General features: G+C 43.7%; 1 protein-coding gene and 3 non-coding genes across 4 annotated transcripts; all 4 read right to left on the minus strand.

Moving 5' to 3' along the window:
* Positions 1-179: 179 nt before the first annotated feature.
* EIF4A2 (eukaryotic translation initiation factor 4A2) lies at positions 180-7,183 on the minus strand. Its single transcript, XM_064665982.1, has 11 exons — positions 7,034-7,183; positions 6,160-6,205; positions 5,940-6,072; positions 5,545-5,684; positions 4,237-4,405; positions 3,963-4,072; positions 3,701-3,844; positions 3,160-3,297; positions 2,784-2,873; positions 2,463-2,542; positions 180-992 (listed from the first exon to the last, which is right to left on the minus strand). Exons 1-11 carry the CDS (start codon positions 7,060-7,062, stop codon positions 848-850), a joined length of 1,224 nt encoding a protein of 407 aa, XP_064522052.1. The 5' UTR covers positions 7,063-7,183; the 3' UTR covers positions 180-847.
* LOC135419966 (small nucleolar RNA SNORA63) lies at positions 2,950-3,077 on the minus strand. The gene has a single exon (XR_010433235.1). It is a non-coding gene; the product is annotated as a small nucleolar RNA SNORA63 (small nucleolar RNA).
* On the minus strand, positions 3,476-3,655 carry LOC135419974 (small nucleolar RNA SNORA81). The gene has a single exon (XR_010433245.1). It is a non-coding gene; the product is annotated as a small nucleolar RNA SNORA81 (small nucleolar RNA).
* Positions 5,763-5,833, minus strand: LOC135419976 (small nucleolar RNA SNORD2). Its single transcript, XR_010433247.1, has one exon. It is a non-coding gene; the product is annotated as a small nucleolar RNA SNORD2 (small nucleolar RNA).
* Positions 7,184-13,137: the final 5,954 nt, after the last annotated feature.

The raw sequence follows: 13,137 nt of genomic DNA on the forward strand, positions 1-13,137 counted from the left end.
ACACAGGGACAGCCTCTGGCACTTGGAGCTCACCCAGTACTAGTCCAGAAACACCGCTGCAAATTAATGACAAAGCTGCCTGCTGGGCCCTGTCACCTTCAGCTCCCACCCTGAGACAGCCCAGGCTGCTGGCACCCTTCTAAGTGAGACCCCTCTACCCAAGAAGCAACTATTTACAGTTTAAGTGAATATAGAAGTATTTTATTGAACATTCAAACTTCATTAAGACATGTGCAATATGGCAAATTTTACTGGGTTTAACCCTAACTAAGACAATAGTATGATTGCTTGCTTGCTGGGGCTTAGCAACAGGGTCCAAATCACACTTACCACTAATTAAATACTTTATTGAATAAATACATATGAAACAAAAATGCATTTTAATGCTCTTATAAAAGTTTAGAGATTTTGAAAGGCCTTTCCAATTTAATCTGAGGTGTAAGTACATACAATAAAGGAAGGTAGGCTAGTTTAACATAATTGGCTGACTTTATACAGCACTTATATCTTTTAGTCCATAAGTAAATTATTAAATGATAAAGAACATCTAATACAACCACTTCTATGGAACTAGGAAATAAATTTCTAATAAAGAAAAAATTTACAGACCCCATGACTTTCCACCCAACCCCAACAGTCTAACCCTAAAGTGGACAAAGCCAATGGCTTTCCCCACAAGAGCTCACGACACAAAGTCGCTTCTCTTATCAAAAATCTGTATTTCTGATCCGTAATGAGCATTGAGACAAGATTCAATATATCCCCAAAGAAAGAAGCACAATGCGCGTTGTGAATCGCCTATTCAGCAACAGCGAGCACTGGATTCACAACCACCTCATCCCGGGGACTAAATGAGATCAGCCACATTCATCGGCATCTCCTCCACTGTAGTATTGTAGAAAGTCTCAATGTCTCGCAGGATCCGCTTGTCCTCTTCAGTGACAAAATTGATAGCCACACCTTTTCTGCCAAACCGGCCACCCCGACCAATTCTGCACAAAAAGAAAGCACATTTACATCCAAGTTAACCACTCCAACCTGCTTTACACGTTTGCAAGAGCCACTCACAAACTGCTGCTCTCATCTGCCACTGGCCAGCCTAGGCTGCCTTTACAGGACCAGCTGCCACCAAAGTCACCTCTGGTCAGGAAAAACCAGCAGTTGCTGCCAGCAGCATAGCAGAAGGTCCATCCCATAATGGCAGCAGGGCAGACACAGTTACTCTTAGGCTGTAAAGTAAGATCTTTATTTAATGTCCTGGGTCAGTCTCTTGCCCCTCTGTTCAACTGCACAGCCACCCCTCATGCATCCAATCCCAAGCACAGGGCACACAGAAGACAGGCCGTTGTTGAACAATCAGACTGTTACTAAATCCAATTACATCCAGTAACATAGAACAGCACGCTGAACTTCAGAAGTTTAGTTCAACCTGTTTCCAGTGGGAAAACTTAGGATTTGTTGTTTTTTTAAAAAGCAAAATTTAAGTCCAACATTTTTGTGTAAGCCCACATCGGTCACTAACACATCAGTGAGTACTGTTTAGTTACACCCACCATCATCAGCTCTACCTTCCTACACACTGCACAGTAGAGCACCTTGCCAGCGAGAGCTTAACACACAGAAACGGCTCACAAAACTTAGGGGATAATCATGACAAAAGAAATAAATAAATACCAACTCGCTCTTTATTCAAACTGTGCCGCTTACGAATCCACGTCCTAAATTACGTCAACGTCGGTTCTGAGCACCATCTTGTGTCATCAACTGCTGCTATCGACTCCTGTATTTTTTTACATCAAGTAACAAAGCACAGTTTACTTAATTTAGGGACAGTCACTAGAAGCAGTTAACTAAACCTAGGGGAACAAACTGCTACCAGAAGACACACCACAGAGGAAAGAATCCCACTGAGGAGCCACCAAGAGCAAACATGGCACACACAACAGGAACACAGCTGGACCTCCGCAAGTGAAGGCAGCCCTATACAACTCGCTTGCTACGAGTAGCAAGGTCTGTCTGGTCCCTGAGCAGCAACAAACTCAAGACCAGCCAGGACCCCAAATTAAGCTGATGCTGCTGTCAATGATGTGCCAGTAATGGCTTTGCCATCACTCATCGCAGCCTATGTGATAAAAGGCAGTTCAGTAGCTGGCATTTTCCCCACATCTTCAAGAATGATCAGCCATTACCAAACTTCTTAAACATCTAAGTTTTCCCACTGCTTTATTGTCCAAAGTCCTGCTCCTCCCTTTTTTCAGAATCACAGCTGTGCAAATGCAGGGCTTTTCTAAAGCCCATCCACAACTGGCTTTATTTCCTGCTGGCTTTTGAGCAGTTACTGTATGCATGGATGAGTAACACCTCCTGGTTTTGACAAGGACTACAGGGAAGAACAGGCGAGGGTCTGTGCCTTTGCTGTGACATTCAGCAGAGCACACAAACTGGTGGGCAGAGCCACTGACCTGTGAATGTAGTTCTCACGATTGGTCGGCAGGTCATAATTGATAACCAGAGACACTTGCTGCACATCAATGCCACGAGCCTGGAAAGCGACACAGAGCCATTAATGTAAGTCACAGGCTTCCTAAAAATTTATTTATCCTGGTTCTTTTGTCAGCCACATTGTTAGTTATGAACTACAACTGTGCAGTCCATAGTGGAGTCGTGGTCTTTGCTCTTCCAAAAGGCTCCCAACAGTTCAGGCTACAAGAGCCATCACTGACTTATGAAGCTTTTGGCACCAGGTTATAACAGGAACATGTTCAGTGTAAGGTAACACTCACCAGCAAGTCAGTGGTGATCAGGACACGGCTTGACCCTGATCTAAACTCTCTCATGATAACATCTCGTTCCTTCTGGTCCATGTCACCATGCTGGAGAATTTAAAGAACAGTTGCAGTTAGACAGTTCCAATGCTCCAGACTGGAACATCCTCTAAGAAACAGCCATGTGTGTGAAACCCAGCGTCCCTACCTGCCGTGGGAACGAAGCAGGTAGGGATAGAAAGGAAGCACTTTACTTTAAGCAGGGGGAACGATAATACAGCACTGCACAGCTATATTATAACTTTCCTGCTTCTCATTCTAATACCCCTCATTACCATTTCTTTCCCAGTACATACAGGACATTTCAGAAGTGATGGGAAATATCAATTCCTACCAGAGCTGAGACTGTGAAGTCCCTGGCATGCATTTTCTCTGTAAGCCAGTCTACTTTTCTCCTTGTATTCAGGAAAATAACAGCCTGTGTAATGGTCAGTGTCTCATACAGATCACAGAGAGTATCCAGCTTCCATTCCTGAAAAGAAACAAGGAAGATGATAAGGAAATGCATCGTGCCGTGGACAGCTCATACATAAGAGCCCCAAACAAAGAATAAAACTCCAATACAACAACTAATGAAGCATCCTCTCACACACAGTATTTAGTATGATCTGGAAAGCTGGTACGAAGAGACTAAGTCATATTTTTGCATCAACTGTTGCACCAAATCTTAAGACACAGGACACTGGACATTAAGAAAGAGGTCCACCCTAGTCTTTTCGATCCAGTGCTGAATTTTTCTTCTTCTTGCATGTACTCTACTAGCATTATTGCAGAAACCAAAACTCAGCCTTGATTCCTGCAATTTTAGTACAGTGCTTTAACAAGAAGGTAAGAGATTAAGCTGTCCTGTCAGAGCAAGTACAACTGATACCAACCTCTCTCTCAACATTAATGTAGAACTGCTTGATACCCTCCAGAGTCAGTTCTTCCTTCTTTACTAAGATACGGATGGGATCTCTCATGAACTTTTTGGTCACTTCCAACACATCCATTGGCATTGTAGCTGACAGCAGCACAACCTGGAACACATTACTCTGTGTTAGCACGTACCCAGGACACCAATGTCTACAATTCAGTTCTCAGCCACACTGTAATCAAATCTGCATCCATCAATTTAACCACGTAAAAGCTTTTTACCTGGATGTTTGTGCTAAGTTTTTGAAAGATCTCATAAATTTGATCCTTAAATCCACGGCTCAACATTTCATCAGCTTCATCCAGAACAAACATTTTGATCCATTTAGGCGCTATTGGAAAAAAAAAAAGTAGCATCTCATGAGGTTTCAGAAACACACCAAGTCCTTTCTGAATATCATTCTCCTTTAGTACTATCCTTTCCAGCAAAAGCTCTTACTGGGTATGAGATTTATACTGGGAATTTATTTAAGAGCACGACTGAGTTCATACTTACAAAGGTAGCGCCTGTTTAACATGTCAAACACACGCCCTGGGGTTCCGACCACGATATGTGGAGCCTCAGCCTGGAGTTTCTGCATTTCATTGCGCACATTTGTGCCACCAATACAAGCATGGCATGTTGCTCCCATGTAGTCTCCAAGGGCCAGGATTACCTTCTGGATCTAAAATAGAACCTTCCATTAGTAGTTCCTGGTACAATAAAGATTAAGGACCATCATCACTGGCATTTATGGACTTTGGAAACCAGGACAGCAAACAAAGACTACACAGCTCTTAGAAGAGACTGTTGTTAAAATGACTTTGCCTAACTGCACATTATTTACCATTAACCTTAAGTCAGAGAGGCACTTTAAGTTACATTTTTGTCCTTACTACTTGAACTTGCTGGAAGAGTGACTACCATGAATCAATTACTAAGCTGAAGGCAGGGCCTCCCAAAGTGAGCCCAAGCTCTCAGCTGCTCAGGCCTGCATTAAGCACTTGTACTATTCTGTGAGCTGTTTGCAAGTGCACCACAGGCTTCAAGACAACTCCCACCTCACCAATGGCTTCAGAATAGAACAAAGGCTTAACCTTCTGATCAGAGGCTCTTGTTCCACCAAATTTTTAGACTCTTTTTTGTCTGATTTAGTTATGTTAGCTTTACCTTGAAGAACTGTCACTACAGCACTGGCATTTTAGTATATTCTACTTGAAAATGATGTTTTCTATTTCAAGTTGGGCTTAACATTTCAAAACCCCACATTACAAATACTCTCACCCTAAAAATTTAAGTATTCTATAAGTTTTGTGAAGAGACATTCACTTAGCTTTACAAAATACCAAGCCTTGAAGGTTAAGCAGACATGCAATTACATTGTCAAGAAAACAAACAAAGACATAAAAAAAAAATAAAAATCTAAGTGACCACATGTGCACTGCAGTTTTCATGTTGCACAACTGCACTCAGGTTCCAATAGCTTCCAAAACCAGTAAATTTTGTTTCCAGCCAGAACACTGTGCTTTTAAGCTGGTTTTCTGCTAGAGATGCTGCCACACCTTAACCACATCCAGCACAGAAGGTGGCTTCTGTACCTTTGCCCCAGCACACCCTGCATGGGCATTGACTCAGCTTTTCAAGCAGGCAGAGAACCTGTGGGACAGAAGCCAGCTTGTATCCCCCATTACTTCACACAAAAGGGGTTCTGAATGGATATTAATTACAGCCCCTTGAGAAGTCTATTTGTTGTCTCACAGTTGTGAAACCTGAAACCTATGCAACACACAAGCATTTATTTTTTTTAAACTACACTATCAATACCTGTTGAGCCAGTTCTCTGGTAGGGGCCAGTACTAGTGCCTGGGACTCCTTGAGATCAATCTCCAACTGCTGCAGGATGGAAATAGCAAATGTGGCTGTCTTGCCAGTACCTGACTGAGCTTGAGCAATCACATCATACCCTAAAAAAAGTAGGATACACATTTACTGCTCCCAGAGGTCATTCATGGTTTTTAGTTTTATTAAATTCCCTTTGAATCAAGTGATCAGTACTATAAAGTTCTCTCCATTTCAGGTCAGTCCCGAAAGATGGTGTACCATCATATCACTTTTTAAGACTGAAGATAAGTATCACTGCACACTAATGAAGCAATGTATGCATTTTACAATGGTTTTCTAAATATTCCATGTTGATAATCAACAAATTGCCTACATACCTTTAATGCATGGAATGATAGCTCTCTGCTGAATAGCTGAAGGCTTCTCGAAACCATAAGCATAAATGCCCCTTAGAAGGGATTCTTTTAAATTCATATCATCAAAATTGTCAACAATCTCATTCCAATTGCTCTGTAATGGAAAAAAAAAAGAAAATATTAAACACAATACCCATCTTCACCAGCGACTAAATTCTCAGGTCGGTTCACAGGTGCTCACCTCGATGACACCATCGGGCTCCATTCCCTCTGGGCCGCCATGGTCTCTGCCAATGAACAGAACACGCTGTTAGTTAAGATCAACCAGCGACCGGGAGCGCGCCGGCACCTCGGCTGCCAGCGCCGCGGGACCCGTGACGGATCATTCCAGCAGGTGCTCTGGGATTTTGCCAACGGGCAAACTCCTACCCCCCTCCCCCCACCCCGGCTCGGGCGTTCCCAGCTCCCGGGGCCGGGTCCCGACGCGGCGGGGAATGGGCGCGCGCTCCCGCGGCAGAAGGGGGGTGAAGGGGCGGGCGCGCTCCCGGCGCCGCTGCGGATCCCCCCGCCCCGCCCCGCCGGGGAACTCTCGCGAGAGCTCCACCCCTGGGATTGCGCAAACCGGGCGCTGCGGGCGGACGGCGCCGGGCGATGGCCCGGGGGGGCCCCCCCAAAACACAATGATCGTGCCCCCAGCGCGGCCCCACAACCTGGGGCGAACCATCGGCGCGGGGGGAGGAGCAGAATGTCAAACGAAAATAATCCTCGTGGAGACGTTAAAACATTTCAGCCGCGACTCAGTTGTCTACGGTTTAAATTTAAAAAAAAAAAATCTGTATTCAGGTGCAAGGGGATGGCTAAAAAAAAAACCAGTAAGGAAAAGCGAGCCTGGAGAAATAGAGCTAACCCGCCGCTGAGTCGCGAGCAAGGGAAGCGCCGGGACAGAAACGTCTAGAACGGGAGGGGCCGCGGCGCGGGGCTGAGCGACCGCAGCGCCGGCCTCCCCTCAGCGCGCCCCAGCGCCCACATCCACCCCCCTTCGCCTCTACCCGGCCGCCTCCGCACGACCCACGGAGCCCCTGAAGGAGGAAAGGGCCTGGGCCCCCCAGCCATACCTGCTATAATCCGCGGAGCCCCCTGACATGTTCCGATCACCAGCTCTGTCCTCAACTGAAAAGGCAAGCGCTCCCCGGCGCCCGCCTTATATACCCGCCCCGCCGCCGGACTCGTTGCGCTCCGCTCTGCGCATGGATATACACCGCATGCCACTGGCGAAAAAGCACAAATCCCCCCGGAATGAGCCCCCTTTCCCAAGGTATTCCCGTCACGCGACCGTTTGGGTTACTCCGAAGGTCGTGCCTGAGCTGCTCGGGGCCAATAGGTCACGGCGAGCATGGGACTTCTTTTTCTCTCGGAGCGCGGAAGGATATTGCACCATTGAGTGCGTGACGACGCCTCACTCCTTCCTCCCTCCCTGCCCCCCTCACCGCGTGCACGGGGTTTCCCGGGCCGGCCCTGCTGCAGCGCGGGGCGGGAAGGGGAAATGGTGGTCGGGCCTGGTCGGGTGAGGGGCACCGGCCGGCCCTGCGGCAGCGGCTGGGCCGGCACAGCGGCGCCTTTTCATGGCTATATTTTTCCCACCGTGTCTGTTTCTTTTTAAAGCCCCAGAGTAAAGGGATGACAGAGGAGTGAAAAGAGCAACGTCCTAGGACGGGGGGAGGCGGCCGCGCTCCAGGGGCGCGGGTTGGCCCCACTCACAGAAATGGCTCCCGCCGCCCCCTCTTCCCTGACAGGCGAAACACAACCCGGGCGCTCCCCCCTGCGCTCCTGCGGCCGGGGCCGGATTTGTCGTGAGGGGCCAGTGCTGGGAGCGCACGGAGGGGCCGTGAGGTGATGGGGGGAAGATGGAGGCGCCTCTGAGGGCTCCCCTCACCCCCGCCCCGCTCGGACCCGGCGGTGCAGGCCCGTGGGCCCGGGGCTGAATCGTGCAGGCGTGTCCCGGGGCGCTAAGGGTGCATCACTCCTGGAAGGGGTGAAGGAGTATTGGGGGGTATTTCTAGGAGGCGGGCTGGGTGGTCCTTGGGGCGCTGCCGAAAGCGCAGTGCTGTGATACACTGCAGGTCGCAGTACAGCGACGTTCACAAAAAAAGCCTGTCAAGACTGATTTAAAGGTTAGTGCAGTTCAATTTAAAGCAGTAAACGAAATGTTACTGTGCAAACCGATTCAATGATCGTGCCCGATGCTTTCATACTGTGGTAGAAAAGAATATTGATCGTTATAATGCTCTTCTCAGGTTTCACAATAATCTTCATCAGTATTTAATACGTGGGCAAATAATGTAAATTGTAAGTAATAATTTTTTGCCAACTTTAATGTGCTTATATGTGTCACTTCTCAAACCTGTTTCCATAGTGATTATATATGAACAAATGAAGGCAGTGCTTGAAATTCTCGACCCTTTACTTGTCTAGAATATTGTAAATTGTGTAGAACCATCTAGAATATCCATAAAGGGAATCTTGCAAAGACTATATATACATTTAATCTTCCTATGGTAACATCTGCTAGGGCAATATTATCTGTAGAAATAATGCAGCATTTACCAATATCCCAGCAAAATTATATAAATGCAACTCCACTTGTGACCCACTCTAATGGTCTCAAGTTTTGTTTCACCCATGCTAGGTAGAAAATATTGAGAATATCTTGTGTTTGCAGTTCAGACAGCTATTCAACAATAGCCAGAGGCTTTTTAAATAAATGATGACAGTTTATGTGGACTCATAAACCTCTGGTTGTAAAAGAAACAGGATGGACTGAAGAAAGCACATGAATACATGGCTGGCGTGGTTAGATTTCCCACTAAGATGACTTTGAGTCTAAATGGAGAAATAAAACTGCTGAATATTTGTTAGGGATCTTGAATATTTGTTAAGAAAGCTGTTGAATATATATATATTTATTTAAGTATTGCATTTAAGTCTTAAAGTATTTGCAAACCTGAGTGGAAAAGATTTTGGGACCTGAGGGAGTTTCAGGAAGGTAAGATCATTCTTCACAGACTTGAAATGACATCTCAGAAACAAGTATCTACTTTATCTTTTCCTATAAAGAAATTTGTGTAATTTCAGGTTATCCATTTATCAGATCACTTTGAGAATTCAGTTTTGACAACAGTTTTTAACTGACAAGGCTTTCCTGGCTTTCCTTAAGGAGAAACTGTTCCCTAGCTCTAGCTTCCTGGAAGTCTTGTTTTATTCTGCTTGACCAAACTTCATCCTGTTAAAAAAAAAATCAACTCAGAAAATGATTTTTTGACTGTTAACTTCAATCAAGGGACAATTTTATAAATTTATATTGTTATTTACTGTCTAAAATAATGGAAAGTCTCTCAGTCAGATGCCAAGATTTCTTGGAATTAGGCACCTCCGTAGCCAAGCAGTGCTGCCTGCCTCCCACAGCTCTTGACCACCAACCTTTGTAGAGGAGCTTGAGACTTCTGTGTCTCTGAAGATTTTGTTCATCTCTGATTTACCTGATGCTTGAGTGTAAAGAAAGGCCTGTTGAGTTTATTGGCATCTCCTGTCACGTGGTCGTGGCAGAGTTTGGCAGAGTTTGATGAATTGAATTATTTGGCCTCATTATTTGCTCTGGTTCATGGTTGTTTTAATGCAGTGACAGTCCTTGATCTGGTGGCCCTTTGGCAGATACTCTCTTTTTGCTTTGAGTGTTGTATGACTGGAACAATGAAATTATGATTTAAGAACCAAATCATCAGTTCCCATGTAAAAGAGATTTATTCATATGGATGTTTCACACCAAGGCCTATGAGGAGCAGAACCCAATGTTTCCTGCAGTGGAAATCATTGACTTGTTTCACCAAATGAAAAGAGGAAAGAAATTTTGTTTCATTAACTTTGGATAAGCAAATGGTTGGAAATGCAGAATCAGTCCTTTCTTTTTGTGAAACAAGATAGCAGAAATCCAGGATTGTTATCCTAGCAGTGACCCCTAACTGTACTAGAGGAAAAAATTTCGACATTTTACACCCTTTAAAACCTTTGTACATTGTTTGAGAAATGTCTCTTTGGTTACAGTAGGGCAAGCAGCCATGTCATGTGATTTCATATCTAACTTGTGTATTTTTAGGCCAGTGTCAGCCATACTCTGCCTGGAATTATTTGTGTTTTGAACAAGAAGCATCATAGTGAGGAGGTACTGGAAGGTCAGATTTTGTCACTGACAAAAATCTTGGAATTACACTGAGATTTCTTATGGTCCCCTGGCTTTAGATGTGATTAAGGTTTCTAGAGCAGCCTCAGCTGAAAACTTGCTCCTCGAGGATCAGGTTCATGTTTTCGTCAAGCAGAAGAGATACCAAGAAGACACTAAATAATATGTCTGTGTGCTAAAGATAGGATCCACGGCCACATACGTATGTGCACCTAATATACTTCAGTAGATGTTTCCCAAAAAGACAATCCCAGTGAATCATGAGCTCTTTAGTGAGAGTGAACATAATTATACATTTATTAACAGGGGGTAACAGATGGACTAGCTGGTTTAGCAGCTGGGTTTCCAGTCATTACTCATGCAGATTGAAGTAAGGAATGATGTATCTAAAGAAAGCAGTAGGAGCTGACACCTCCTGAAACTGAGCTCCAGTTGAGTAATCCCTGCTCACCAATATTCTGGCAAAGGCTGTGGTGCAGTTTGCATTAGGAAATCTCAGAAATCTCCTTTTAGAAATTTCATAGCATGATTTGAATTTGCTGTGAAACTGTCACGTACTTCACAGGAAACCTGGAAGATCCCTGAGTTCCTCTCCTGCATTTGCAAGTCTGGTGCGAGAGTGGGGACTGTGTGTTATTTGACTGTCATGGCTAGCAGGGCAAAGAAAGTAATGGTAAACAGACAGAGCTCGTTCCCAGTAGGTCGTGTCAAGGATCAAGATGATTTGTTAGGGTGTTGTTAGCAAGAAGTCATGTTTTTCAGTTTGTCAGTCCCAAAGGATCCTGCCTAAACAAAAGCGCTCTTCCTCAGATGTAGGAGTGGATAGGAAAGACTCTGGAAAACCTCCAGGGGAGAAAGAAAGTCCAAATTCCAGGAGTCCCATGCTTGTTATTTAAAAGTAGTCAGGGTTTCATTAATGCTAACTTATGCATTTTTTGTCATTCCACTGAAATTACAATTTAAACAAACTAAACAATAGGATTTTATAAGATGCAATGTTTTTAATGAACTGAGAACGCTGGCTTTGTATTCTGTAGTCTCTCATGTAATCTGAAATCCACATTATGATGACTTTAGTATGTTGGGCTGCTACATTTGCTTTGTCATCCTTTTTTAAAATTAATTTACAACTTTGTTACGCTTTGACCGATATTTCTATGCTTTAGAACTGTAGTCAAATTTGTGTTGTGAAATCTCAATGATGTCCCCGTTGAGTGAATTAAAAGTACATTCAGCACAGAACTTTCTCTCCCAGTCCAAGTTCTGTCTCACTGAATAGTTGTGCAGTAGGTCAATAAGGAACGTTTTCAAATATGCTTAAATTCCTTAGGTGCCAAGCACTATAGACAGACAGTGGGATTTAAGCTGCTTTAGTTGATTTAATTGTCTCACATGCTCAGTCTGTTCATGATATTCAGGCTTGTGTAGAGGATGTGGGGTGGACAGGACCTGTTGCTGGCCAGCTGACTCACTTCTCTGAAATGTATGCACGGTGGTTTGTGGCTTGTCCTTCCTAGTTGCTTGGAGCACAAGTCTCCAAGGAGTGTTCCTGCTTCAGTTTTTTGTAGTTTTGTTTCTTAGCCTAAGTTCTCCCATTCCCAGTAAGATTTTTTCCTTGATGATATTAATCTGTTAAACTGTTTAAGACTAATTTTTTAAAAAGAAAGAGCAAAGTTGTGTGAATTTAATATTTCTGGTTATTCATCCATTAATTCATCTCCTCTTAGAGTTTGGAGCTTAAATTCAGCCTCGCAGTGACCTTCCTGCATTCAGAGGTTTGAAGTTATCTGTTACATATTTCTTATTCTGAAATAATGGAGTTCTCTGGTTTATGCAGTGGGAAAGTGTTAGTAAACTGCTGCTGAAAGGAAGTGGCAGAAGTGTTCTGAGCCCTCAGAGGAACCCAGTATTCTCAGCTCTGTCTCAGAGGGTAAAAAAATCTTAAGAACTAAGGGAAGTGAAATACTACTTGTTTTTATAGTAGGTATATATAGTTTCATTCAATGGCCTTTGAATTCGTGAAAAACTTCCCTTTTACTTTAGTTAGCATTACACTGGGCTTCTAATAAAAAACTGGGGTTAATTTTAGAAAATCAGTATTTAATTTCTGAGAGGAAGCGTGTAAATTACTGTTAATTCTTTAAAGGAGTATAAAGTAAGAAAACTATCATATGGGATCACTTGTGGTGGTCTTGTAATTTTAGTAACGATTCTGGTAATAAGAAAAATGTTGGCACAATAAAATCTTAACCGAAATACTTGAAACAGAAACACACTTTTCTTTCTATGATTTTTGTAGTCATTCAGTCCTCTGCATGCTATAAAACTCAATAATTACAGTTTTAGGTCTTGAATATTCTCCTTGATTGAGCAATTAGATCCTTTGTTGTAGTTTTCCAGGCTTGTAGTCTGGTCCAGAAAATGAAGTCGGCTTAGCTCTGTTCTTTGTTGTGTTAAGGACTCCCAGTGTGACCACAGACATGTAATTTTAACACTAAAATTGAACAGATTACATTTATTAGACACTTGCCATTGACTCTTCTTGTAATGAGAGCTCTTTTTGCTCTTGAGTTTTCTCCTCTACAAAGTGGGGTGATGGTATTTGCCTCAGAGGTTACCTGTGGGCAAGTGATTGAAACATGGGGGTCAGTAATGGTAGGAGGCCTAGAAATCTTTGGTAGAAGTTACAGGTACTTTCAGGATAGAGTTTGTTCTTTCTATTGCAAAAGTAAAGAAAAGCTGAGAGATGAACCAGGTGGCAGCTGCTGATAACATCCTGACACAGTAGTGGTTACATTTGTTTTTAAGTCTACTGGAAGTCTTCTGCTCTGCCATGAAATAGTGCATGTCACACATTTCTGTGGGGCAGTCTGCAAAGAATATTTTTTTCCAATTCTGAGAGGAAGGTATGAGCCTGTGCACTATTTTGAAGAAAACATTTTTCCTTTTGCTATTGGTTAACCATCTGTGCACATTGTTTATTCT

The sequence above is a fragment of the Pseudopipra pipra genome, chromosome 10, assembly GCF_036250125.1.
Source record: "Pseudopipra pipra isolate bDixPip1 chromosome 10, bDixPip1.hap1, whole genome shotgun sequence".
Lineage (NCBI taxonomy): Eukaryota > Metazoa > Chordata > Aves > Passeriformes > Pipridae > Pseudopipra > Pseudopipra pipra.

Bases quoted from the DNA above. Each gene is read 5' to 3' on its own strand.
- EIF4A2 (XM_064665982.1), bottom strand. From the start codon at position 7,062: ATGTCAGGGGGCTCCGCGGATTATAGCAG. The intron at 5,685-5,939 runs GTATGTAGGCAA...TACTTTTTTTAG, and splicing joins TATCATTCCATGCATTAAAG to GGTATGATGTGATTGCTCAA. The intron at 993-2,462 runs GTCAGTGGCTCT...CTTTTTGTGCAG, and splicing joins CGTGAGAACTACATTCACAG to AATTGGTCGGGGTGGCCGGT.